Consider the following 20,406-nt stretch of genomic DNA (forward strand, 5'->3'; position numbering starts at 1 on the left):
TTAAGACCCATGATAGTCATTAGGAATCTTTAATATCCTTTTCAAGCCCCTGTCCCACCACCTACTGCATCTCTCAGCAGGTGATTTGACTTTCATTTTCATAAAGAAGGTAGGCTGAGGGGGAGGGATACATTGGAAGGTTGGGACTGACATTTATACGCGACTGTGTATATGGGGAAAGAATTTTTTTTAAAGGAGTAGATATATGTTTATGTATAATTGACTCACTTTGCTGTACACCTGAAACCAGCACAACGTTGAAGCAACTATACCCCAATAAAAAAAATTTTTTTTTAAAAGAAGATGGGTTGAAAGTCCCTTAACTGTTTACTCCACCTGCCATTTGCTAGTCTCTGCACTCAACCTTCCCTTGTTCTCTCCAGGGCTGTTGGAAGTGCTGTCTCCACTCCAAAGACCAGAAGCTCTAACTGTACACTGGACCATATTCCCCTCTTGACTTCTCAGGGACCTGGATCCAAAAATGATCTCTTTCCTCTTCCGGGTCCCTCTCCTGTCATTGCATCATCATCCCTTATCTTTCATTTCTTGCTATTTCCCCTATATGTCCTCTAGTTTTCTTCTCTAGAGAAAAGGGGAGCACTCCATCAGTTACTCTTCCTGGCAAGACGCCCTCTTCTTGTTAGGATTTGTTTCCCCTCTCCTGGAATGTAGTTCTATTAACCAGATTAAAAGGCATTCAAATATGCCATGTATGATGAACCCTTTTTATTAGATCTGTGTGTAACTGCAGCTGCTTAATGACTTCTGTTTTATCCAACTTCATATAGTTGGAATGGGGTCTCAGTATTTCTGTGCACCAAATAACCTTGACTCCCGTTTTTTGAGCAACAGCAGAGACGCATCAGATGGTGGGTTCACGCTGATCACTTTCGTTTGTTCTCTTCTCTCTCTGAAGGCTTCCCCTCCATCCTTCCCAACCTCCCCAGTGCATCTCCACTCACACAGTCATACTGGTTCTGCCTCCACAGACTGGGTAGGGTGTAAACAGCTTCAAGGTAGGGTAGGACATTACTCAGGATAATACCAGCCACTATAGCCTGTGGGGAAAAAATAAACCCTGCTTCATTTTCCCTTCAGGGGTAGAGCTTCCAAATTTCCACAAAGGAACCACAGAGACTTGGTCAGCCTTGCCACACAGAGGTATTCTGCACTAATATTTCATACAAATAGCAGGTCTGTGCTGCCACTCACTGTCCAATCAAATAGGTATTCTCCACATTTGCCTCTGCTCACCTTTATAATTTGTCAAACACACAAGACACAGCAAGGCCATGTGACTCATTTGGCCAGTAACAGCTCTCAAAAGCCCCTTTTATTTTAGAGTTTTTTGAATGTGGACCACTTTTAAAATCTTTATTGAATTTGTTACAGTATTGCTTCTGTTTTATGTTTTGGTTTTTTACAGCTGCAAGACATGTGGAATCTTAGCTCCCCGACCAGGGATTGAACTCATAACCCACCTGGATTGGAAGGCGAAGTTTTAACCCTGGACCACAAGGGAAGCTCCCACATGCCCTTTTTAGAGTCAGATCACTGGTTACTTACACAGACAGTGAGAGGAAGAGTAGCCACAACTCGTGATCATCTAGTCCCTTCTGTTTCCATGTGGCCACTTTTGGTGGAAGGATGAGGCAAGACCCATAGGAAGGCTGGGGCCTTTGGCCATGTGTCCTATTCTGTGCCTATTTGACTTTGCTTTGTCTAGTTTGCTTGACATAACCTATGTGACTGATGTTGCTTAGAAACCATTCTCAGACGGGATGACAAATTAAGAGAATTTCCACTCACAGAAATTCTGAAATAGTTTCAATTTGGTGGTGTTTTTTTATCCCAAGCCTAATCATGATGTACTACGATTATTTCAACAGTGAGACACCACTGTTTTGGTCCATCAAATTAAATTAGCAAATCTAAAACACTGAGGACATTCCATTAAAAATGGGTATTGACCTTTTGAAAAATAATTTGGCCATATATTAAGAAATACTAGGGCTTCCCAGGGGGGGCATTAGTGGTAAAGAACCCGCCCGACAATGCAGGAGACTTAAAATATCCAGATTTGATCCCTGGGTTGGGAAGATCCCCTGGAGAAGGGCATGGTATCCCACTCCAGTATATGCCTGGAGAAGCCCATGGACAGAGGAACCTGGCAGGCTACAGTTCATAGGGTCGCAAAGACTTGGACATGACTGAAGAAACTGAGCAAGAAATATTGATTGATATGCTTTCATACAGAACTTTTGTTTTCCCCTTAAAAATCTATCCTAAATATAGAAAAGGGCAGATGTACAAAATTGCTCACTATTGTGTTATTTATAATAAAAAAAAACTCAGATAAACTAATTTAAACTGATTAATAAGTGATAGTAAGAGTATCATGTTATATATGAAATTAACAAGAATACCAGATTGTGTGTACAGTTAGATCACAATTACACAAAGTAAAGGCTGCTTCCCTGGTGGCTCAGTGGTAAAGAATTTGCCTGCCAATGCAGGATACGTGGGTTCGATCCTTGTGGTTGGGAAGATCCCCTGGAGAAGGAAATGGCAACCCACTCCAATATTCTTGTCTGGGAAATCCCATGGACAGAGGAGCCTGGCGGGCTACAGTTCATGGGTTGCAGAGAGTCAGACACGATTTAGTGACTAAACAACAACAGCATACAAAGTAAATACTATCTGTTCATAGAGAATAATATTGGTTAGGTATATGCCAAAATGTTAATAGTGGTTTATTTGTTTTTGGTTTTTTTTGGTTTTTTTTAGTTTTTTTTTTTAATTTTATTTTTAAACTTTACATAATTGTATTAGTTTTGCCAAATATCAAAATGAATCTGCCACAGGTATACCTGTGTTCCCCATCCTGAACCCTCCTCCCTCCTCCCTCCCCATACCATCCCTCTGGGTCGTCCCAGTGCACTAGCCCCAAGCATCCAGTATTGTGCATCGAACCTGGACTGGCATCTCGTTTCATACATGATAGTTTACATGTTTCAATGCCATTCTCCCAAATCTTCCCACCCTCTCCCTCTCCCACAGAGTCCATAAGACTGTTCTATACATCAGTGTCTCTTTTGCTGTCTCGTACACAGGGTTATTGTTACCCTCTTTCTAAATTCCATATATATGCGTTAGTATACTGTATTGGTATTTTTCCTTCTGGCTTACTTCACTCTGTATAATAGGCTCCAGTTTCATCCACCTCATTAGAACTGATTCAAATGTATTCTTTTTAATGGCTGAGTAATACAAAAAAATATGGAACGCTTCACGAACTTGTGGGTCATCCTTGCGCAGGGGCCATGCTAATCTTCTCTGTATCGTTCCAATTTTAGTATATGTGCTGCCAAAGCGAGCACTAATAGTGGTTTATTTGTGATTGTGGCTTCAGGGACTGCCACCTCAGTGTGTGACCAATCTATCTATAAAATAGATTTTTATCTATTATGAATTTTCCAAAGCTTAAAAAGTAAGCAGGTCTTCTTTTGTAGTGAAAAGACAGTGTCTTAAATATAAGAAAATGAAGATCAATATTCATGGGGGTATAAAATCATCAGGGCCTCAAAGTAGAATACTTTAAGAAACATTTTTCAACCTTTTCCTAGCCATCTAGCCAGTTAGAACTGATCCCACTCTCGGAAGTGGCTTGGATCCAGGCTTACTCTGGTTTTCTGAGGTTACTCAGTAACCAGTTGGATGCAACAAGTCAGTAAGAGGGGGGAGGAAGTAAAATGAAGTCAGCAGAAATTACTTGTTTTCCAGCTTCATCTTCTTACCAGTCAGGAATCTCCTCAAATTTCTGCAATTAGCAGGGAGATGTGGTAGGAAAGATAAGAAATTCAACTTCATAGGGTTTTTACAAGACTTTTGGCTTGAGGTATGAAGTATGAGGGCTCCCGAGGTATCTCAGTGGTAAAGAATCCACCTGCCAATGCAGGAGACACTGGAGACGTAAGTTTGATACCTGGGTCAGGAAGATTTCCTGGAGGAGGAAATGGCAACCATTCCAGTCTTGCCTGGGGAGTTCCATGGACAGAGGAGCCTGGTGGGCTACAGTTCATGGGGTCACAAAGAGTTGGTCATGACTGAAAGACTGAGCACACACACGGAGTATGACAGGGAAACAAATCTTTTTCATGAAATATACAATAAAATTTTTACCTTTCTGAATATTAAGATAAAACATGCTCATGTGCAAAGAAGAATTGAATTTATATATATTTTCCATCATACAAGAGAACATTTTGGTATAGCCTATGTATTTTTTTCCCACACAAAACTGGAACAATATTGAATACACTATTTGTATTACATTAAAAAAATGTATATTGGGTCCCTTGCTCACTAGTTGAGATCCTTGCCAGGATGCTCTACCAATTACTCTCCCAAGACTTTTTCAACAAACTACCCATAGTCATTCAAAGAAGGAGGGATAGGTGCTTCCTAGAGGGGTGGAATGGGAGAGAAAGCTCAACAGGGAGGGGACATATGTGTACCTATGGCTGATTCACGATGTTATACTGCAGAAACTAACAGAACATTGTAAAGCAATTATATCCAATAAAAATAGGAAGGAATCATTCATAGTCTAATCCTCAGAGAGCCACGGTTATAGAAATTCAGTTATTCCACTGATCAGATTGTGTTCACATTTTCTCACCCAGCAACATCCTAACTAGATGATGTAAAAATAACGTGCCAGAACATGGTTGGCCAAAAGCAAGGGCTGTTCTATCCCCAGCATATTTATAGTAAGGAGGGGCTTCCCTGCTTTTATCACTGTGCATGTATGCATGTGTGCTCAGTCATGTCTGACTCTTTGGAACCCCACTGTAACCCACCTCTGTAAGGTGGACTGTAACCCACCTCTGTCCATGGGATTTTTGAGGCAAGAATACCAGAGTGGGTTGCAATCTCCTTCTCCAGGGGATCTTCCGAACCCAGGGATCGAACCCACGTCTCCTGCATCTCCTGCCTTGGCAGGGAGATTCTTTGCCACTGAACCATCTGGGAAGCCTCACTTTTATCACTACTCGGCAGTGAATTCGGATAGATTTTTATTTGAGATTTTTTTTTTTTAATTCTGATTCTTCAGGCTATAAAGGAAAAATATCACTGTCCAAAGTAAATTAGTGAGTGTCCCACCAAAAATAGACTCCCAAGGGTTATAGTCCAAAGATGCTGCATAAGCCCCATTCTGGAGAGGACTTCTGCTGGGAAGCAGAGGACAGCTTGTGTGGTAAACACAGGCTTAATCCCACCCACCATGCCTATATTGCATGGCTGGTTTCCAAGATCCCTGAATCACAAGAACCAAAGGCAGCGACAGCCTTAAGATGGTCCTGTTCTACTGAAATGTGATATTCACCAGGCGGAATTGTTGTTTAGTTGCTAAGTCGTGTCCAACTCTTTTGCAACCCCATGGACTGTAGCTTGCCAGGCTCCTCTGTCCATGGGATTTCTCAGGCAAGAATACTGGGCTGGAGTGGGTTGTCATTTCCTTCTCCAGGGCATCTTCCTGACCCAGGGATTGAAGCTGCGTCTCCTGCTTGGCAGGCGAATTCTTTACCACTGAATCACCAGGGAAGTCCCAAACATGTTTAAAAGGATGGGTATAATATTTACAACCACTCCAGTTTAGGGACTGCTACATCAGTGGGTAACCAAGCTGCTGCACCAGGAATAAAACCTCCTCCCTTGCTGCTGCTGCTTAGTTGCTTCAGTCATGTCCAGCTCTGTGCGACCCCATGGACTGTAGCCCGCCAGGTTCCTCTGTCCATGGGATTCTCCAGGCAAGAGTACTGGAGTGGGATGCCATGCCCTTCCTTCAGGGGATCTTCCCAAGCCAGTGATTGAACCCAGGTCTCCTGCATTGCAGGCAGATTCTTTACCACTGAGCTACCAGGGAAGTCCTACCTCCCCATCTTAGTACTATCGAAAGTGACTAAAGGGAACACGGAGGAAATTTAAAAAGAAGTCATGGACACTGGGCATTGACCTATACTGTAACTTAGAACAAATTGATTATAGTCAGTAATTAATGCAACTGGCATCTCTAAATGTAAAGTCATCATTCATTTCACACAAAGGGAAGGAATGGTACATAGTACATAGAGGTATTCTAGCTGAATACAGGATTAGAACTCAACTTTTAGTGTTGTGAACTGACCAAAAGGCAGGGTGGCAGCGGTGGGGAGATTGAGTTCACATGAATGCAGAACAAGGACTTCTGGAAACTGTTTAGGAAAACAGATGGCATGAATGCACAATGAGTTTCCAAGCCTGTGTTGGGAATGGGCGTTCTAGCATCTGAAGTCTATTTTGGTCATATTTAACTGAATCCTTACTTCTAAAAGCTTACTTTATAGCTAAAGCAATTTTAAAAAAAAGATTAATGAGGATGAGAAGAATCACAACTGTTTCTTGAGCGCTTATTATTAGCTCAAAACTGTTCTCTCTACATTATACATATTATCGTGTTTAACTCCTAGTTCTGTGAGGTGCTTAGTCACTCAGTTGTGTCCAACTCTTTGTGATCCTGTCTATGGGGATTCTCCAGGCAAGAATACTGGAGTGTTGAGGCTTGACAGAAAACAACAAAAATCTGTAAAGCAATTATCCTTCACTTAAAAAATAAATAAAAAAAAAAAAGAATACTGGAGTGGGTTGCCATGCCCTCCCACAGAGATCTTCCTAACTCACAGATCAAACCTAGGTCTCCTGCATTGCAGATGGATTCGTTACCGTCTGAGCCACCAGGGAAATCCTGTATGGTAGAGGCAGTTATTTTAAAGGAAAGGAACCAGAAATAGCCTGGGGCAACCACTGGAGATGAGCAGAATGCAGTTCCCCTCAGAGATGCCCCCACCAAGATGTGATCTGACTCAGGCATCTGATCAGGTCTACTTACGTTTGGCAGTCTGTAGAAAAAGCGTGCCATCTTCATCATCAGGAGCAGCATGATGCCTGCGCCTACCAGAGATGCAAACTGAGGAGACAGAGCCAGTTGGAGAGAGACCATCAGGAATGGACTGGTCCCTGTCTGCAACTGAGGCCTTCTGCTTGGTGACAAGCATGTCTGTTTTTTGTCTTTTTCTTAAAAGGGGTTGAATATGTATAACCAGCTAACATCAGTGCGTTTTCGGTAAGCTGACACTGTCAATTCTTGTCAAAATGCTCAACACACACCAGGTACTCAATAAATACTCATTGACTGCACATATCAAGGTTTCCTGAAAAGCTACAGATGGGCTTGAATATCTGAATATTTCTTGCCATTGCTTTGTGCTGTGGAATCTGAAGTCTCCTACAATCCGGCCTTCATTTCCTCCAAACTTTAACCTTCTTTGAATAGTTTTGAAAAGTCCTGGTAGACTCATCACTGCCAGCCCTAAAATCCCAACTGTTCCACCTAGCTCTTTTGGGGTTTGGATAGCTTCCCATCTAACAGCTTCAGTGGTACTTCATCTTAATACCGTGATATTCACTTTAGATTTTCCTACTTTTGCTTCTCTCTGCCTCAATGCCATTAAAAAAAAAGAAAAGAAAGGTAATGAACATGAGTCAGGGCTGTTGATAGCAGCTCTGGATCCTGTTCCAGCTGGGTTGACTCCTCTGGGTTCGTATTACTTGGGAAGCAGTGATTCAGATTGTCAAATACAGGTAGAAAGCTAAAAAAACATAGTTCCCTTTATAATCTTAAGGCTCTCTGGACATAATCTTGAACTCATTATATCCTCTGTTGATAAACTTCCATTAAAATCATACAAAGCAGTGTAATTTCCCATGGTGATAAGGGTGGAGGGGGGGATAAAACTGTAGCCACAAATCAAAACAATAGCATATACTAGCACCAACAAGCAACTTTAAATCTAAACCATTAAATGACCATGAGGCCATGATTGTCTAATTTTTTTCCTCTTTTTTATTAGGTGTGAAAAAGACTTCCTACTGGGTTCTCTCTCACTGCTCACTGCTATTTGCCATAGAAACATGTCACTGAAAATAACTGCAATGAAATCAATGTTCTGCTTCCTTTTTTTGCCACCCCGACTGATACACAGCTATGGGACCAACCCAAGGTGGAAAAGTTGAACCCTGAGAGAAGAATGTAGGCAGAAGGATTCAGGAAAATGGATCACTGTAACTGAAACTCAGGAAGTTCTCGTGGCAAACATTTTATACACTGGGGAACTGAAAAAGGTAACTGAAGCCATAAGCTCCTCCAGCCAGTGTGCATCTCAGCCTCTTGCCACACTGGATTTTAGGGTCTAGCTTCAGGTGGTCTCACACTATAGAAGAAACTGCTTTGCTTAGCACAGGAAAACATATCAGGACTTCTCCTCCTACTACTCCTTTCCTCCAAAGTTCTTTGGATTACTTTTAGGGGAACAAAGACATACAGACACCAAAATTAGCTGTATAAAAACCTAGTTTAAAATGACGGTCAACCAAACACTGAAATCCCATAAATCTGGCTGCTCAGGGAGGCCTGCCAATAATTGTCTGTCCCCCATGGCTGCTTCCCTTATAGCTCAGCTGGTAAAGAATCTGCCTGCAATGCAGGAGACCTGGGTTCGATCCTGGGTTGCAAAGATCCTCTGGAGAAGGGAAAGGCTACCCACTCCAGTATTCTGGCCTGGAGAATTCCATCGACTGCATAGTCCATGGGGTTGCAAAGAGTCAGACACGACTGAGTGACTTTCACTTTCATGGCTGCACACGAGAGGAGTGGGCTTTGGGATCAGAGGGCCATCTTTGGTGGTGGTATGCCCTAGGAGGATGCATGGTGAGTCTCAGAATCTCAGACTCAGGGCATGAACAGGGCCTAGAGGCAGCAAGCATATACTAATACAACTTGACACATGTTTTGGTTTTCCGCTCTGATTTTTCATCACTTTTTCAGGCTTTCTTGAACCAAGACTGACCCTACCTTCTTCCCGGGGACTCAACGCAATGTGAGTTCTCATAAAGCACAGCCACGAGGGACATGAAGAGCCTCAGACAACTGCTCCACAAGCAGTGGATAGAACATTACCATACACCAACCAGCACACTAGGGACCTGGGGTAGAAGCTCTGTTGTCATCCAGTTTAATTCTCACAACTGAAAGGTTATCCTTATCTCCATCTTACAGATGAGAACTAGAGCCCCAGAAAGTGAAGGTAACTTCCCAAGGTCACACGTCTAGGAACTACAGAGTCAGGTTTCAATCCACCTGACCAACTGACTCCAAAATCCAGGCTCTCTCCACTGCCCCATTTGCTTTCTCTAAAGACAATGCAACTCATTTCCTTTTGTGATGATTTCTTTTCTTTTTTAAAAATAATAACTCATTTTTAAAAGCAGTTCTGGGAGTGAAATAAGTCAGAAAGAGAAAAACAAATGCATACATGCATAAATGTGGAATCTAGAAAAATGGTACAGATGAGCCTATTTGCAGGGCAGGAATAAAGACACAGACATAGAGAATGGACACGTACCTGGACACAGACCCGGAAAAGGGGGGTGGGATGAATTGGGAGAATATGACATATGATATATACATACTGGATGAAAAATAGTTACTGGGGAGCTGCTCTGTAGCACAGGGAGCTTGGCTCGGTGCTTTGTGATGACCTGGGGTTGGGCAGGGGGTTGGGGATGATCCAAGAGGGAGGGGTTATGTGTATACATAAAACAGATTCATGACAGTACAGCAGAAACTAACACAACACTGTAAAGCTCCAACTTAAAAAAAAAATAGGGTAAAGCAGTTCTGAGAGCCTGGGGACAAGGCAAGAAGGCTCATCTTTGGAAAGCAGGGAACAAGGAAAGGAACACAATCATAGAGAAGAGAGAAGCACAGGATCAGAACTGGATCAGCTAGAAGAGGGAGGGCAGTTCGGTTGGCCTGCATCACTTAAGGTTCAGGCCAGGGCTGGAAGGGCTGATAGGTTTTGCTGCAACAAGTGAAGACAAGTTTCTAGACAGGGAGAAATTAAAGTGAAATCCAGACACATTTTACACAGTGTTTATGTATGTCAGACATACATACACACACATAAGTGGCTGTTGGTGACCAGTCATGTCAAATAGGTTCAGAGCCAGCTCCCGAGCTTCTCTTTCCTGCAGTCCTGGGGAGCTTTGAAAAAATGAGGGTGTTCTCAGGCAGGCTGAATTTAAAAGTTCCCAGAGGAGAAGGGGAGAGAGAAGAACCCCTGCTAGGGGATGAAGAAGGCTGAGTGAGTCCAGATCAGAAACTCGGATTGGAGGTGGGGAAGCTCAAATGTGGAGGGTCAAGGGCCAGGGGCGTTCTCTGCTTGAACTGGCCATTTGCCCTGGGCAAGTCGGGGTCTTGGGGAAGAGTTTACCAGCATCCTGAGGGACATGCTTCCCTGTGAAGGGTCACTGCATCACAGAGAGAGATGTCTTTGGGGAGAACGAAGGGGAGAACGAAGCCACAGCAGAAAACAGGACGAGAGTCACTTTGCCCAACAGGCTAAGCTAAGCTAAGCTAAGCTAAGTCGCTTCAGTCGTGTCCGACTCTGTGTGACCCCATAGACGGCAGCCCACCAGGCTCCCCCGTCCCTGGGATTCTCCAGGCAAGAACGCTGGAGTGGGTTGCCATTTCCTTCTCCAATGCAGGAAAGTGAAAAGTGAAAGTGAAGTCGCTCAGTCGTGTCTGACTCTGTGCTACCCCATGGACTACAGCCTACCAGGCTACTCTGTCCGTGGGATTTTCCAGGCGAGAGTACTGGAGTGGGGTGCCAACAGGCTAAAGGCAACTCCAAAGCTGGACTGAAGCCCGTCTTCCTTCCCTCCATCTACACATCACATATTCTAAACCTCTTACAGGGATCCAGAAAAGCCCCACTTCCTCCATCGTTCTCCTTCCTGAAGTATTTATGGCACTTTAACATTTATTGTATTTATTCTGCACTTAATTTTACTTGCATTGTGATTGATTTTTTTCCAACCATGTGCATCTTTTCTCCCCAAATCTGTTATGCTTGTATACTAAATAAACAAAGTGTGTGGTCACAAGTTAAAGGGAACTGATGTCTGGAAAAGCTATTCCCATTTCTTCTTATCATAAAATCCTCTTATTTTGACTTCACTTGCATAGAACATCATTGTTTTTTAACAAAACTCATCTTCCTTCTCTGATCAGACAGTAGCACAGAAGAGCTACCCCTTAAAGGCCAGTGTGTTCAGTAGAAGCTCTCTGACAACAAAACTCAGTCCACATAAAATTATACAGTCTTACTCTAGACCCATGCTCTCACCACTGCCCAGTCTTCTTTTATTAGCTTTCACCTGATATTTCACCCATAAGCTGTGACATTTTCTCTTTCCCCATTCGAGTTTTGTGTCCATTCTTCTGACACTCTAAGATTTTTTTTTAAATGTGGTCCATTTTTAAAGTCTTTATTGAATTTGTTACAATATTGCTTCTGCTTTATGTTTTGGTTTTTTGGCCCGAAGATATGTGTGGGATTTTAGCTTCCCATCCAGAGACTGATCCCACACCCGCTGCATTGGAAGGCAAGGTCTCAGCCACTGGGCCACCAGGGAAGCCCTTGACACTTTACTGACCACAGCAATGCCTCCCCTACTGTGCTGCTGTGGCTCCGGCTTGTCTTTGGCTTCTGCTTCTCTGCCTCCTGAACCCTGACTCAGTCCATGGGCTTATTCTAGGTTCAGTTCTGATAGTTCTTTGACACTTATTCATGCTACATAACTGAGATGGGATACCTCTCATGTTGTAAACTGAATTATCTGGTCAGTCTAAAACGCATGAATATTGGACTTAGAAAATCTCATGCCAGAAAACTGGACAGAGAGCTTGCCTTTAAAACTTTGCCACCGTTCTTCTTTCCCTCTTCCCTTCCATATACCCGTATATTTAGTTTACTAATTCAGGATACCTGAAGAGGATCTGACCCAGACAATTTTCTCTTCCACAAAGGTAGAGTGAACGCAAATTCCATAAGCTCATCTAGACAAAGACTAGCGCCTCCTGTCATGTCCTTTAGGAGTTGGAAAAGTTTCTAGCCCTGCTGTCAGGAAGGCGAGAGTTGTCTTATTACTTTCACAGACTAGGACTGAGAATATATCTCCCCATAGAAAAAAACGTTCATAGGTGATAGTTGGTTTACCTGAAATATTATCTTTTAGCTTTGCTACATGGAAAGTAGCTTCTTGTGGGCTAATATATAGAAGCCTTTAACAATAATATTTTTACAGAAAATGATCTTCAAATTCCTCATTGACAGATAGCTTTTAAGACAAAAGCTAAACAAAAATTAAGCCAAGCATGAGATCCAAAAAACATAATACAAATCCCTCCCAACAAGCATAACTGTAAAACAGCAGTGTGGTTAAACTAATATATAATCCCCTTCTGTGAATATACATATAAATAGATATAATTATCTCTGTATATTAGACATCAAATTCTATTGCACACACCTGTTGTCGTCCTCCAGTTTTATCCTGGATAATGGTCCTGGCAACAGCACCAGTAAACACGTAAGATCTGAAAAATGAACTGACGACATTGCAAAGGCCAATGGCTATTAAATCCTGTAAAGAAACGGCAAATACTTTAGGCCCGCCATTTGTCAAAGAAGAAGGCTGACCTGAGTTTGCACTAAAGTTACGCTGTTATTTCTTGTATATGAAGATAGGGTTGTTTATATCACTGCAAATAACACTGAAAGATTATTGGAAAGAACTGAAGGATGGCAAATCTGATTTCTTCACTTTAGCTAAAGATCACAAGGAAAGCCCTCAAAGTGAGAAAATGAGACTTTTGCCTTATTATTCTCTTTCACATGATCACTAGGATCACAGAGAGACACAAAGCACTATTTTCTTGCTTCCTTTTATACTATCCTAAAGTCAAAGCGGGACACCAGTTGAACCTGGGCATCGGAGTGAAAGCCTGGGATCCTAACACGAGGCACCAGCCCACGCCAAGGGGCTTGTGCGATCTTAGTTCCCTGACCAGGGGTTGAACCTTGGGCCACAGCAGTGAAAGCACCAAGTCCTAACCACTGAACCGCCAGGGAAGTCCCCATGTTTCCTTTTCGATTTCTAGGGAAGGGGCCAAACTCAGAATGGTTGGAGACTTTTTTTTTTAAAGTGACAATGACTATTTCTGGGAGACCAATTGAATTATGTTATTAGCCTAGTTTTGACAGTCCACTGTATTTCTTGTTCTGCCTTGGTATGTGGTTGACTTCTAAGGACTTGGTGGAAAGGAAGATAAAAGGAGAGGAGAGGAACCCTGCCAACTTAACAACATATGCCTCCCTACCCCGTATCTGTTCTAGGGTAACAACATGCATAGTAATTCAGGTAGCTTCAGAGGTAAGGATGTCACACTTCTCAAAAACCTTTAATTATAGCTCAAATAGTGGTCCAAGTGACTCTCTGGTTACAGTCTTCATTTTAGCAGAAGGCTCAGGTTAGAGAACAAAGATTAAAGGGTCCGAGAAAGTAATAGAAAGGCTTGTCCTCTCACCTGGTTGGAATTGACGTCATAGTTATGGAAACTGGCAATCTTCTTGCCCAGAAATACGAGCAAAGAGGAGCTCACTAAAGCTAAGGAGAACGATTCTATAAGAACTTCAGTAAGATTGCTCATATCTGGCGTTACAGGAAACAGGAAGCTGGAATAAAATGGTGGAATTATTCCTAGATAGCAGCAGTCATTATGGGCACCTCCCCCACTCTATTCTTATAACTTTATCATCCATATCAAAAGGCCTGACACTTTTAAACACATTTATTTACTGATTTTTGGCTGCTCTAGGTTATCATTGCTGCACGTGGGCTTTCTCTAGTTGCAGCAAGCGGGAGCTGCTCTCTAGTGTGGTGCGTGGGCTTCTCACTGTGCGGCTTCCCTTGTTGCAGAACTCAGGCTCCAGGCGTAGGAGCTTTCGTAGTTGCGGCTCTCTGGCTCTAGAGCACTGGTTTGGTAGTTGTGGCCCATGGGCATAGTCGGCCTGCCACATGTGGGATCTTCCTGGACCAGGGATCGAAACGGTATCCCCTGCATTGGCAGGTGGATTTTTTTTTTTAAACTTTTTATTTTATATTGAGGTATAGCCAATTAGGGGCTTCCCTGGTGGCTCAATGGTAAAGAATCTGCCTGCCAAGCAAGAGATTTGGGTTGGGTTTCTGGGTTGGGAAGTTCCCCTGGAGTAGGAAATGGCAGCCCACTCCAGTATTCTTTTTTTTTTTTTCATTTTCATTTTATTCTTCCAATTTTATTTTATTTTTAAACTTTACATAATTGTATTAGTTTTGCCAAATATCAAAATGAATCCGCCACAGGTATACATGTGTTGCCCATCCCGAACCCTCCTCCCTCCTCCCTCCCCATACCATCCCTCTGGGCCGTCCCAGTGCTCCAGCCCCAAGCATCCAGCATCATGCATCGAACCTGGACTGGCAACTCGTTTCCTACATGATATTTCACATGTTTCATTGCCATTCACTCCAGTATTCTTGTCTGGGAAATCCCATGGACAGAGGAGCCTGCCAGGCTACAGCCCATGGAGCGGCAAAGAGTCGGACACGACTGAGTGACTAAACAACAGCAAACAGCCAGTTACGAATGTTGTCATAGATGCAGGAGAACAGCAAAGGGACTCAGCCATACAAGGATTCCCTTCTCCCTCAGGGATTCTCAGATGGCTCAGTGGTCACAAACCCGCCTGCCAATGCAGGAGATGAGGATTCGATCTCTAGGTTGAGAAGATCCCCTGGAATAGGAAATGACAACCCACTCCAGTATTCTTGCCTGGCAAATCCCATGGATAGAGGAGCCTGGTGGGCTACAGTCCGTGGGATCGCACAGTTGGACATGAATGAGTACTCACGCACTTCTCCCCCAAACTGCCCTCCCATCCAGGCTGGCAGGCGGACCACCAGGGAAGTCCCAAGCCTGACCTTTTTTCAAAAAATTAAGAGATAAGAAAAGAAACTGAGGCAGCAGCTTGCCAAAACTGCCAGCAAATCAAGCCAAGTTACAAAGGCCATTAAGAGAACATGATGTGCTTATCTTCTAGTCTGAGGTTTCTGCTAAGTGCCAGTGGAAACAAATAGTGCGGGCAAAACTACAAAACTCGATGAAAAATGGTTTATTTACACTATTTGAGATCATACCAGTGGGTAAGCAATAGGCAGATATCATATCTAAGATGGTTTAGAGCTAAAGCCTCAATGTATTCCCTTCTAGTCAGACTCAAATCTTTCCAATTATAATTTTAGTCCTTGTCTTTTATAAAAATTGTCCTGGTTCTTATCCCATTTTTTAAAAACTGGGTAAAGTCCGCATAACATGAAATTTACCATTTTACCCACTTTTAAATGTACAGTTCAGTGGTTTTTAAATACATGTATAATATGCAACCATTACCACCATCTACTCCATAGTTCTTTCATCTTGTAAAACTGAAACTCTATACTTATTAATCAATAACTCTCCATTTCCCCCCTCCCTCCAGCCCTGACAAAAATCATCTGACTTTCTGTCTTTATGATTTTGACTACTAAGTACCCCAGATAAGTGGGCTCAAATAGTAATTGTCTTTTTGTGATTGGCTTATTTCACTTAGAATAATGCCCTTGAAGTTCATCTATGTTGTACTTAGAGCCAGAATTTCCTTCCTTTTCAAGGTTCAATAATATTCTATTGGATGGATTTAACACACTCTGTTCATTCATTCATCCATTGATGGACACTTATTGTTTCTTCCACATTTCAGCCACTGTGAGTAGCGCTGTTATGAATATAGGTGCAAAAATATCGCTTCAAGATACTGCTCTTGTGGGGAGTATAATTTGGGGGAAGTATATTTCCGGAAGCAGAATTGCTGGGTCATATGAAGGTCAGGAAGCAACAGTTAGAACTGGACATGGAACAACAGACTGGTTCCAAATAGGAAAAGAAGTACGTCAAGGCTGTATATTGTCACCCTGCTTATTTAACTTATATGCAGAGTACATCATGAGAAATGCTGGGCTGGAAGAAGCACAAGCTGGAATCAAGATTGCCAAGAGAAAAATCAATAACCTCAGATATGCAGATGATACCACCCTTATGGCAGAAAGTGAAGAGGAACTCAAAAGCCTCTTGATGAAAGTGAAAGAGAGGAGTGAAAAAGTTGGCTTAAAGCTCAACATACAGAAAACTAAGATCATGGCATCTGGTCCCATCACTTCATGGGAAATAGATGGGGAAACAGTGGAAACAGTGTCAGACTTCATTTTTGGGGGCTCCAAAATCACTGTAGATGGTGACCGCAGCCATGAAATTAAAAGACACTTACTTCTTGGAAGAAAAGTTATGACCAACCTAGATAGCATATTGAAAAGCAGAGACATTACTTGGCCAAGAAAGGTCCGTCTAGTCAAAGCTATGGTTTTTCCAGTGGTCAGATATGGATGTGAGAGTTGGACTGTGAAGAAGGCTGAGTGCCAAAGAATTGATGCTTTTGAACTGTTGTGTTGGAGAAGACTCTTGAGAGTCCCTTGGACTGCAAGGAGATTCATCCAGTCCATTCTAAAGGAGATCAGCCCTGGGTATTCTTTGGAAGGAATGATGCTAAAGCTGAAACTCCAGTACTTTGGCCATCTCATGTGAAGAGTTGACTCATTGGAAAAGATTCTGATGCTGGGAGGGATTAGGGGCAGGAGGAGAAGGGGACCACAGAGGATGAGATGGCTGGATGGCATCACTGACTCGATGGATGTGAGTTTGAGTGAACTCCGGGAACTGGTGATAGACAGGGAGGCCTGGCGTGCTGCGCTTCATGGGGTCGCGAGGAGTTGGACATGACTGAGCGACTGAACTGAACTGATGGAAATTCTATTTTTAATTTTTTGAGGAATCAGCATTCTACTTTCCACAGTGGCTGTACATTTCACACTCCCACTAACAGTGCACACAGGTTCCATTTTCTCCACATCCTCATCAAATATTTGTTATTTTCTGTCTTTTTAAAAACAGTAGCCATCCTAATGAGTATGGGGTGGTATCTCACTGTAGTTTTGATTTGCATTCCCCAAATGATTAGTGATGTTGAGCATCTTATGTGCTCACTGGCCATTTGTATACTATCCTTGGAAAAATGTGTATTCAAATTCTTTCTGCACTTTTTGAGTCAGGTTGTTTGCTTTCTGTTGTGTTTTAGGAGTTCTCTATGTATTTTGGATATTAATTCCTTATCATACATAATTTGCAAATATTTTCTCCTATTCTATGACTTGTCTTTTTTCTCTGTTGATAGTGTCTCTTGATACACAAGAGATTTTAATTTTCATGAATTTATTGCCCAAGTCTGTGTCAGTAAACCTTAAATATTTAGTATGATAACATTAATAGTACAAACCTACTGCTTTTTCCTTCCTGGTGTTCTCTGTACATTCAGTTCTTTGTTAGCCATTTAGTTAAAGGGGGATGTGGATCTGGAAGGAACTAACATAAACTATTCAATTTTCCTAATCTCTAGCAACCTTGGATAGATAAGCAATGCTGCTGCTGCTGCTGCTAAGTTGCTTCAGTCGTGTCCGACTCTGTGCAACCCCATAGATGGCAGCCCACCAGGCTCCCCCATCCCTGGGATTCTCCAGGCAAGAACACTGGAGTGGGTTGCCAGTTCCTTCTCCAATGCATGAAAGTGAAAAGTGAAAGTGAAGTCGCTCAGTCGTGTCCGACTCTTTGCGACCTCATGGACTGCAGCCCACCAGGCTCCTCCGTCCATGGGGTTTTCCAGGCAAGAGTACTGGAGTGGGGTGCCATCTCCTTCTCTGAGATGAGCAATAAAGAGAGGTTAAAAGCAATACCTAAAATTAAATTTCTGAAATGTTTTTTCTCTATCTGTACACTTGAATCTTATGATAAAATATAAGCAGAGGTTAACTGTGTGGTTTTGAAGTCATTAATAACAGCAGCAATACTGAGTAAGTATAGTAGAAGGGTTATTATACTAGACTTCGGAATTAAATAGAAATGGGTTCAGAAAGTAGCTCTGATGCTGACCAGCTGTGTGAGCGTAGATGAGTAATTTAAACTTGGTAACTCTTAGTTTCCTCAGTCAAAAAAAGAATATCTTGTAGTAATACTACAAGGAACGAATGAAATAAAATAATTATGTAAAGCATCAATCTCATTGTTGCCCTTGTCATTTTTTCCCATAGGGCAGAGACTTATTTACCACAGCATTTCCTGGTACCTAGGTTGTCTGCTCACAGTTTTAACAAACTGAACAATATTTTAAATGTATTTAATCATCACCAGATTTCACTGAGAAGTAGTAGTATATGAGATTATCTGGCTGCATCAAAGTACCCTCTGTTTTGTATGCTGAAGGTTAAGCAGTATCACCGACTCGTTGCTATATTCTCTGTTGAAGAGAATGAGGAAGTGAACAATGCTCCTCAAAAATCTTCTCATGAGCCAAGAAACTGTGTTATGTTGCCTTTCTTAGCTAAAATGATTCATCTGGTCAAGGTTAAAGAAATAATTCCCTAACAGAAGCAAGAGTGAGGCCCCATAGTCACTGGTAGGAACTATAATGCAAATTAATTGCAAGTCCTTAAGAACTCTGTAATGCCAGACTGCTTGGAGAAGGCTTTTCACTGAAAGTGATAAAGTGATGTAGCCCAAGGACACTGAGTCAGTCTAAGCAGGTGAAGACAGAAGGGATGCTGAACACTGAACCCCAGGAGAGAGGCTTGGAAAACAGAGCTATGTCTTGTCCCATCCCTGAAGGTTAATCAGACAAGTTTGGAGGTTGAGAAGGTTCATAATCTGCTGCAAGAAAAATACACGAGTCTCCCTGGTTTTCGAGTTTACTTGGGTTAGGGGATTGGCTCAACCATGGGAAGAGAGTCAAAGGCTGACCAGAGAAGAAACACAGGCTTGTCTTAGCCATTGTCCCTTAGAACCTCTGTTCTAAAATGAACTTGAGTCCCTGACCCAAATTTGCCTGTGGCCAGAGACTGTTTGTTACCTGAGAATTTTTTTTTTTTAAGTTAATACATCAGATCAGATCAGATCAGATCAGTTGCTCAGTCGTGTCCAACTCTTTGCAACCCCATGAATCGCAGCACACCAGGCCTCCCTGTCCATCACCAACTCCCAGAGTTCACTGAGACTCATGTCCATCGAGTCAATGATGCCATCCAGCCATCTCATCCTCTGTCGTCCCCTTCTCCTCCTGCCCCCAATCCCTCCCAGCGTCAGAGTCTTTTCCAATGAGTCAACGCTTCCCATGAGGTAGCCAAGTACTGGAGTTTCAGCTTTAGTATCATTCCTTCCAAAGAAATCCCAGGGCTGATCTCCTTCAGAATTGACTGGTTGGATCGCCCTGCAGTCCAAGGGAGTTTCAAGAGTCTTCTCCAACACCACAGTTGAAAAGCATCAATTCTTCGGTGCTCAGCCCTCTTCACAGTCCAACTCTCACATCCATACATGACCACAGGAAAAACCACAGCCTTGACTAGATGAACCTTTGTTGGCAAAGTAATGTCTCTGCTTTTGAATATGCTATCTAGGTTGGTCATAACTTTCCTGCCAAGGAGTAAGCATCTTTTAATTTCATGGCTGCAATCACCATCTGCAGTGATTTTGGAGCCCAGAAAAATAAAGTCTGACACTGTTTCTACTGTTTCCCCATCTATTTCCCATGAAGTGATGGGACTGGATGCCATGATCTTCGTTTTCTGAATGTTGAGCTTTAAGCCAACTTTTTCACTCTCCACTTTCACTTTCATCAAGAGGCTTTTGAGTTCCTCTTCACTTTCTGCCATAAGGGTGGTATCATCTGCATATCTGAGGTGATTGATATTTCTCCCAGCAATCTTGATTCCAGCTTGTGCTTCTTCCAGCCCAGCGTTTCTCATGATGTACTCTGCATATAAGTTAAATAAACAGGGTGACAATATACAGCCTTGACAAACTCCTTTTCCTATTTGGAACCAGTGTGTTGTCCATGTCCAGTTCTAACTGTTGCTTCCTGACCTGCATACAAATCTCTCAAGAGGCAGATCAGGTGGTCTGTTATTCCCATCTCTTTCAGAATTTTCCATAGTTTAGTGTGATCCACACAGTCAAAGGCTTTGGCATAGTCAATAAAGCAGAAATAGATGTTTTTCTGGAACTCTCTTGCTTTTTCCATGATCCAGCAACCAGGAGCTGACTGTGGCTCAGACCATGAACTCCTTATTGCCAAATTCAGGCTTAAATTGAAGAAAGTAGGGAAAACTACTAGACCATTCAGGTATGACCTAAATCAAATCCCTTATGATTATACAGTAGAAGTGAGAAATAGATTTAAGGGCCTAGATCTGATAGATAGAGTGCCTGATGAACTATGGAATGAGGTT

General features: G+C 42.5%; 1 protein-coding gene and 1 non-coding gene across 11 annotated transcripts in view; both read right to left on the reverse strand.

Annotated features, from left to right (window-relative positions):
- The window catches only part of SLC26A8 (solute carrier family 26 member 8), a 91,184-nt gene that overhangs the window by 16,273 nt on the left and 54,505 nt on the right, over nt 1–20,406 (reverse strand). For 7 of the 10 annotated variants that reach the window (XM_059880375.1, XM_024983630.2, XM_005223336.5 and 4 more), the window contains 4 exon segments: nt 13,532–13,679; nt 12,475–12,588; nt 6,932–7,009; nt 963–1,058 (listed from right to left, as the gene is read on the reverse strand). In XM_059880375.1, the coding sequence (XP_059736358.1) occupies nt 963–1,058; nt 6,932–7,009; nt 12,475–12,588; nt 13,532–13,679 (436 nt within the window). 10 annotated transcript variants of the gene reach the window in all.
- Nucleotides 3,274–3,380, reverse strand: LOC112443915 (U6 spliceosomal RNA). Its single transcript, XR_003032316.1, has one exon. It is a non-coding gene; the product is annotated as a U6 spliceosomal RNA (small nuclear RNA).

The sequence above is a fragment of the Bos taurus genome, chromosome 23, assembly GCF_002263795.3.
Source record: "Bos taurus isolate L1 Dominette 01449 registration number 42190680 breed Hereford chromosome 23, ARS-UCD2.0, whole genome shotgun sequence".
Taxonomy (NCBI): Eukaryota; Metazoa; Chordata; class Mammalia; order Artiodactyla; family Bovidae; genus Bos; species Bos taurus.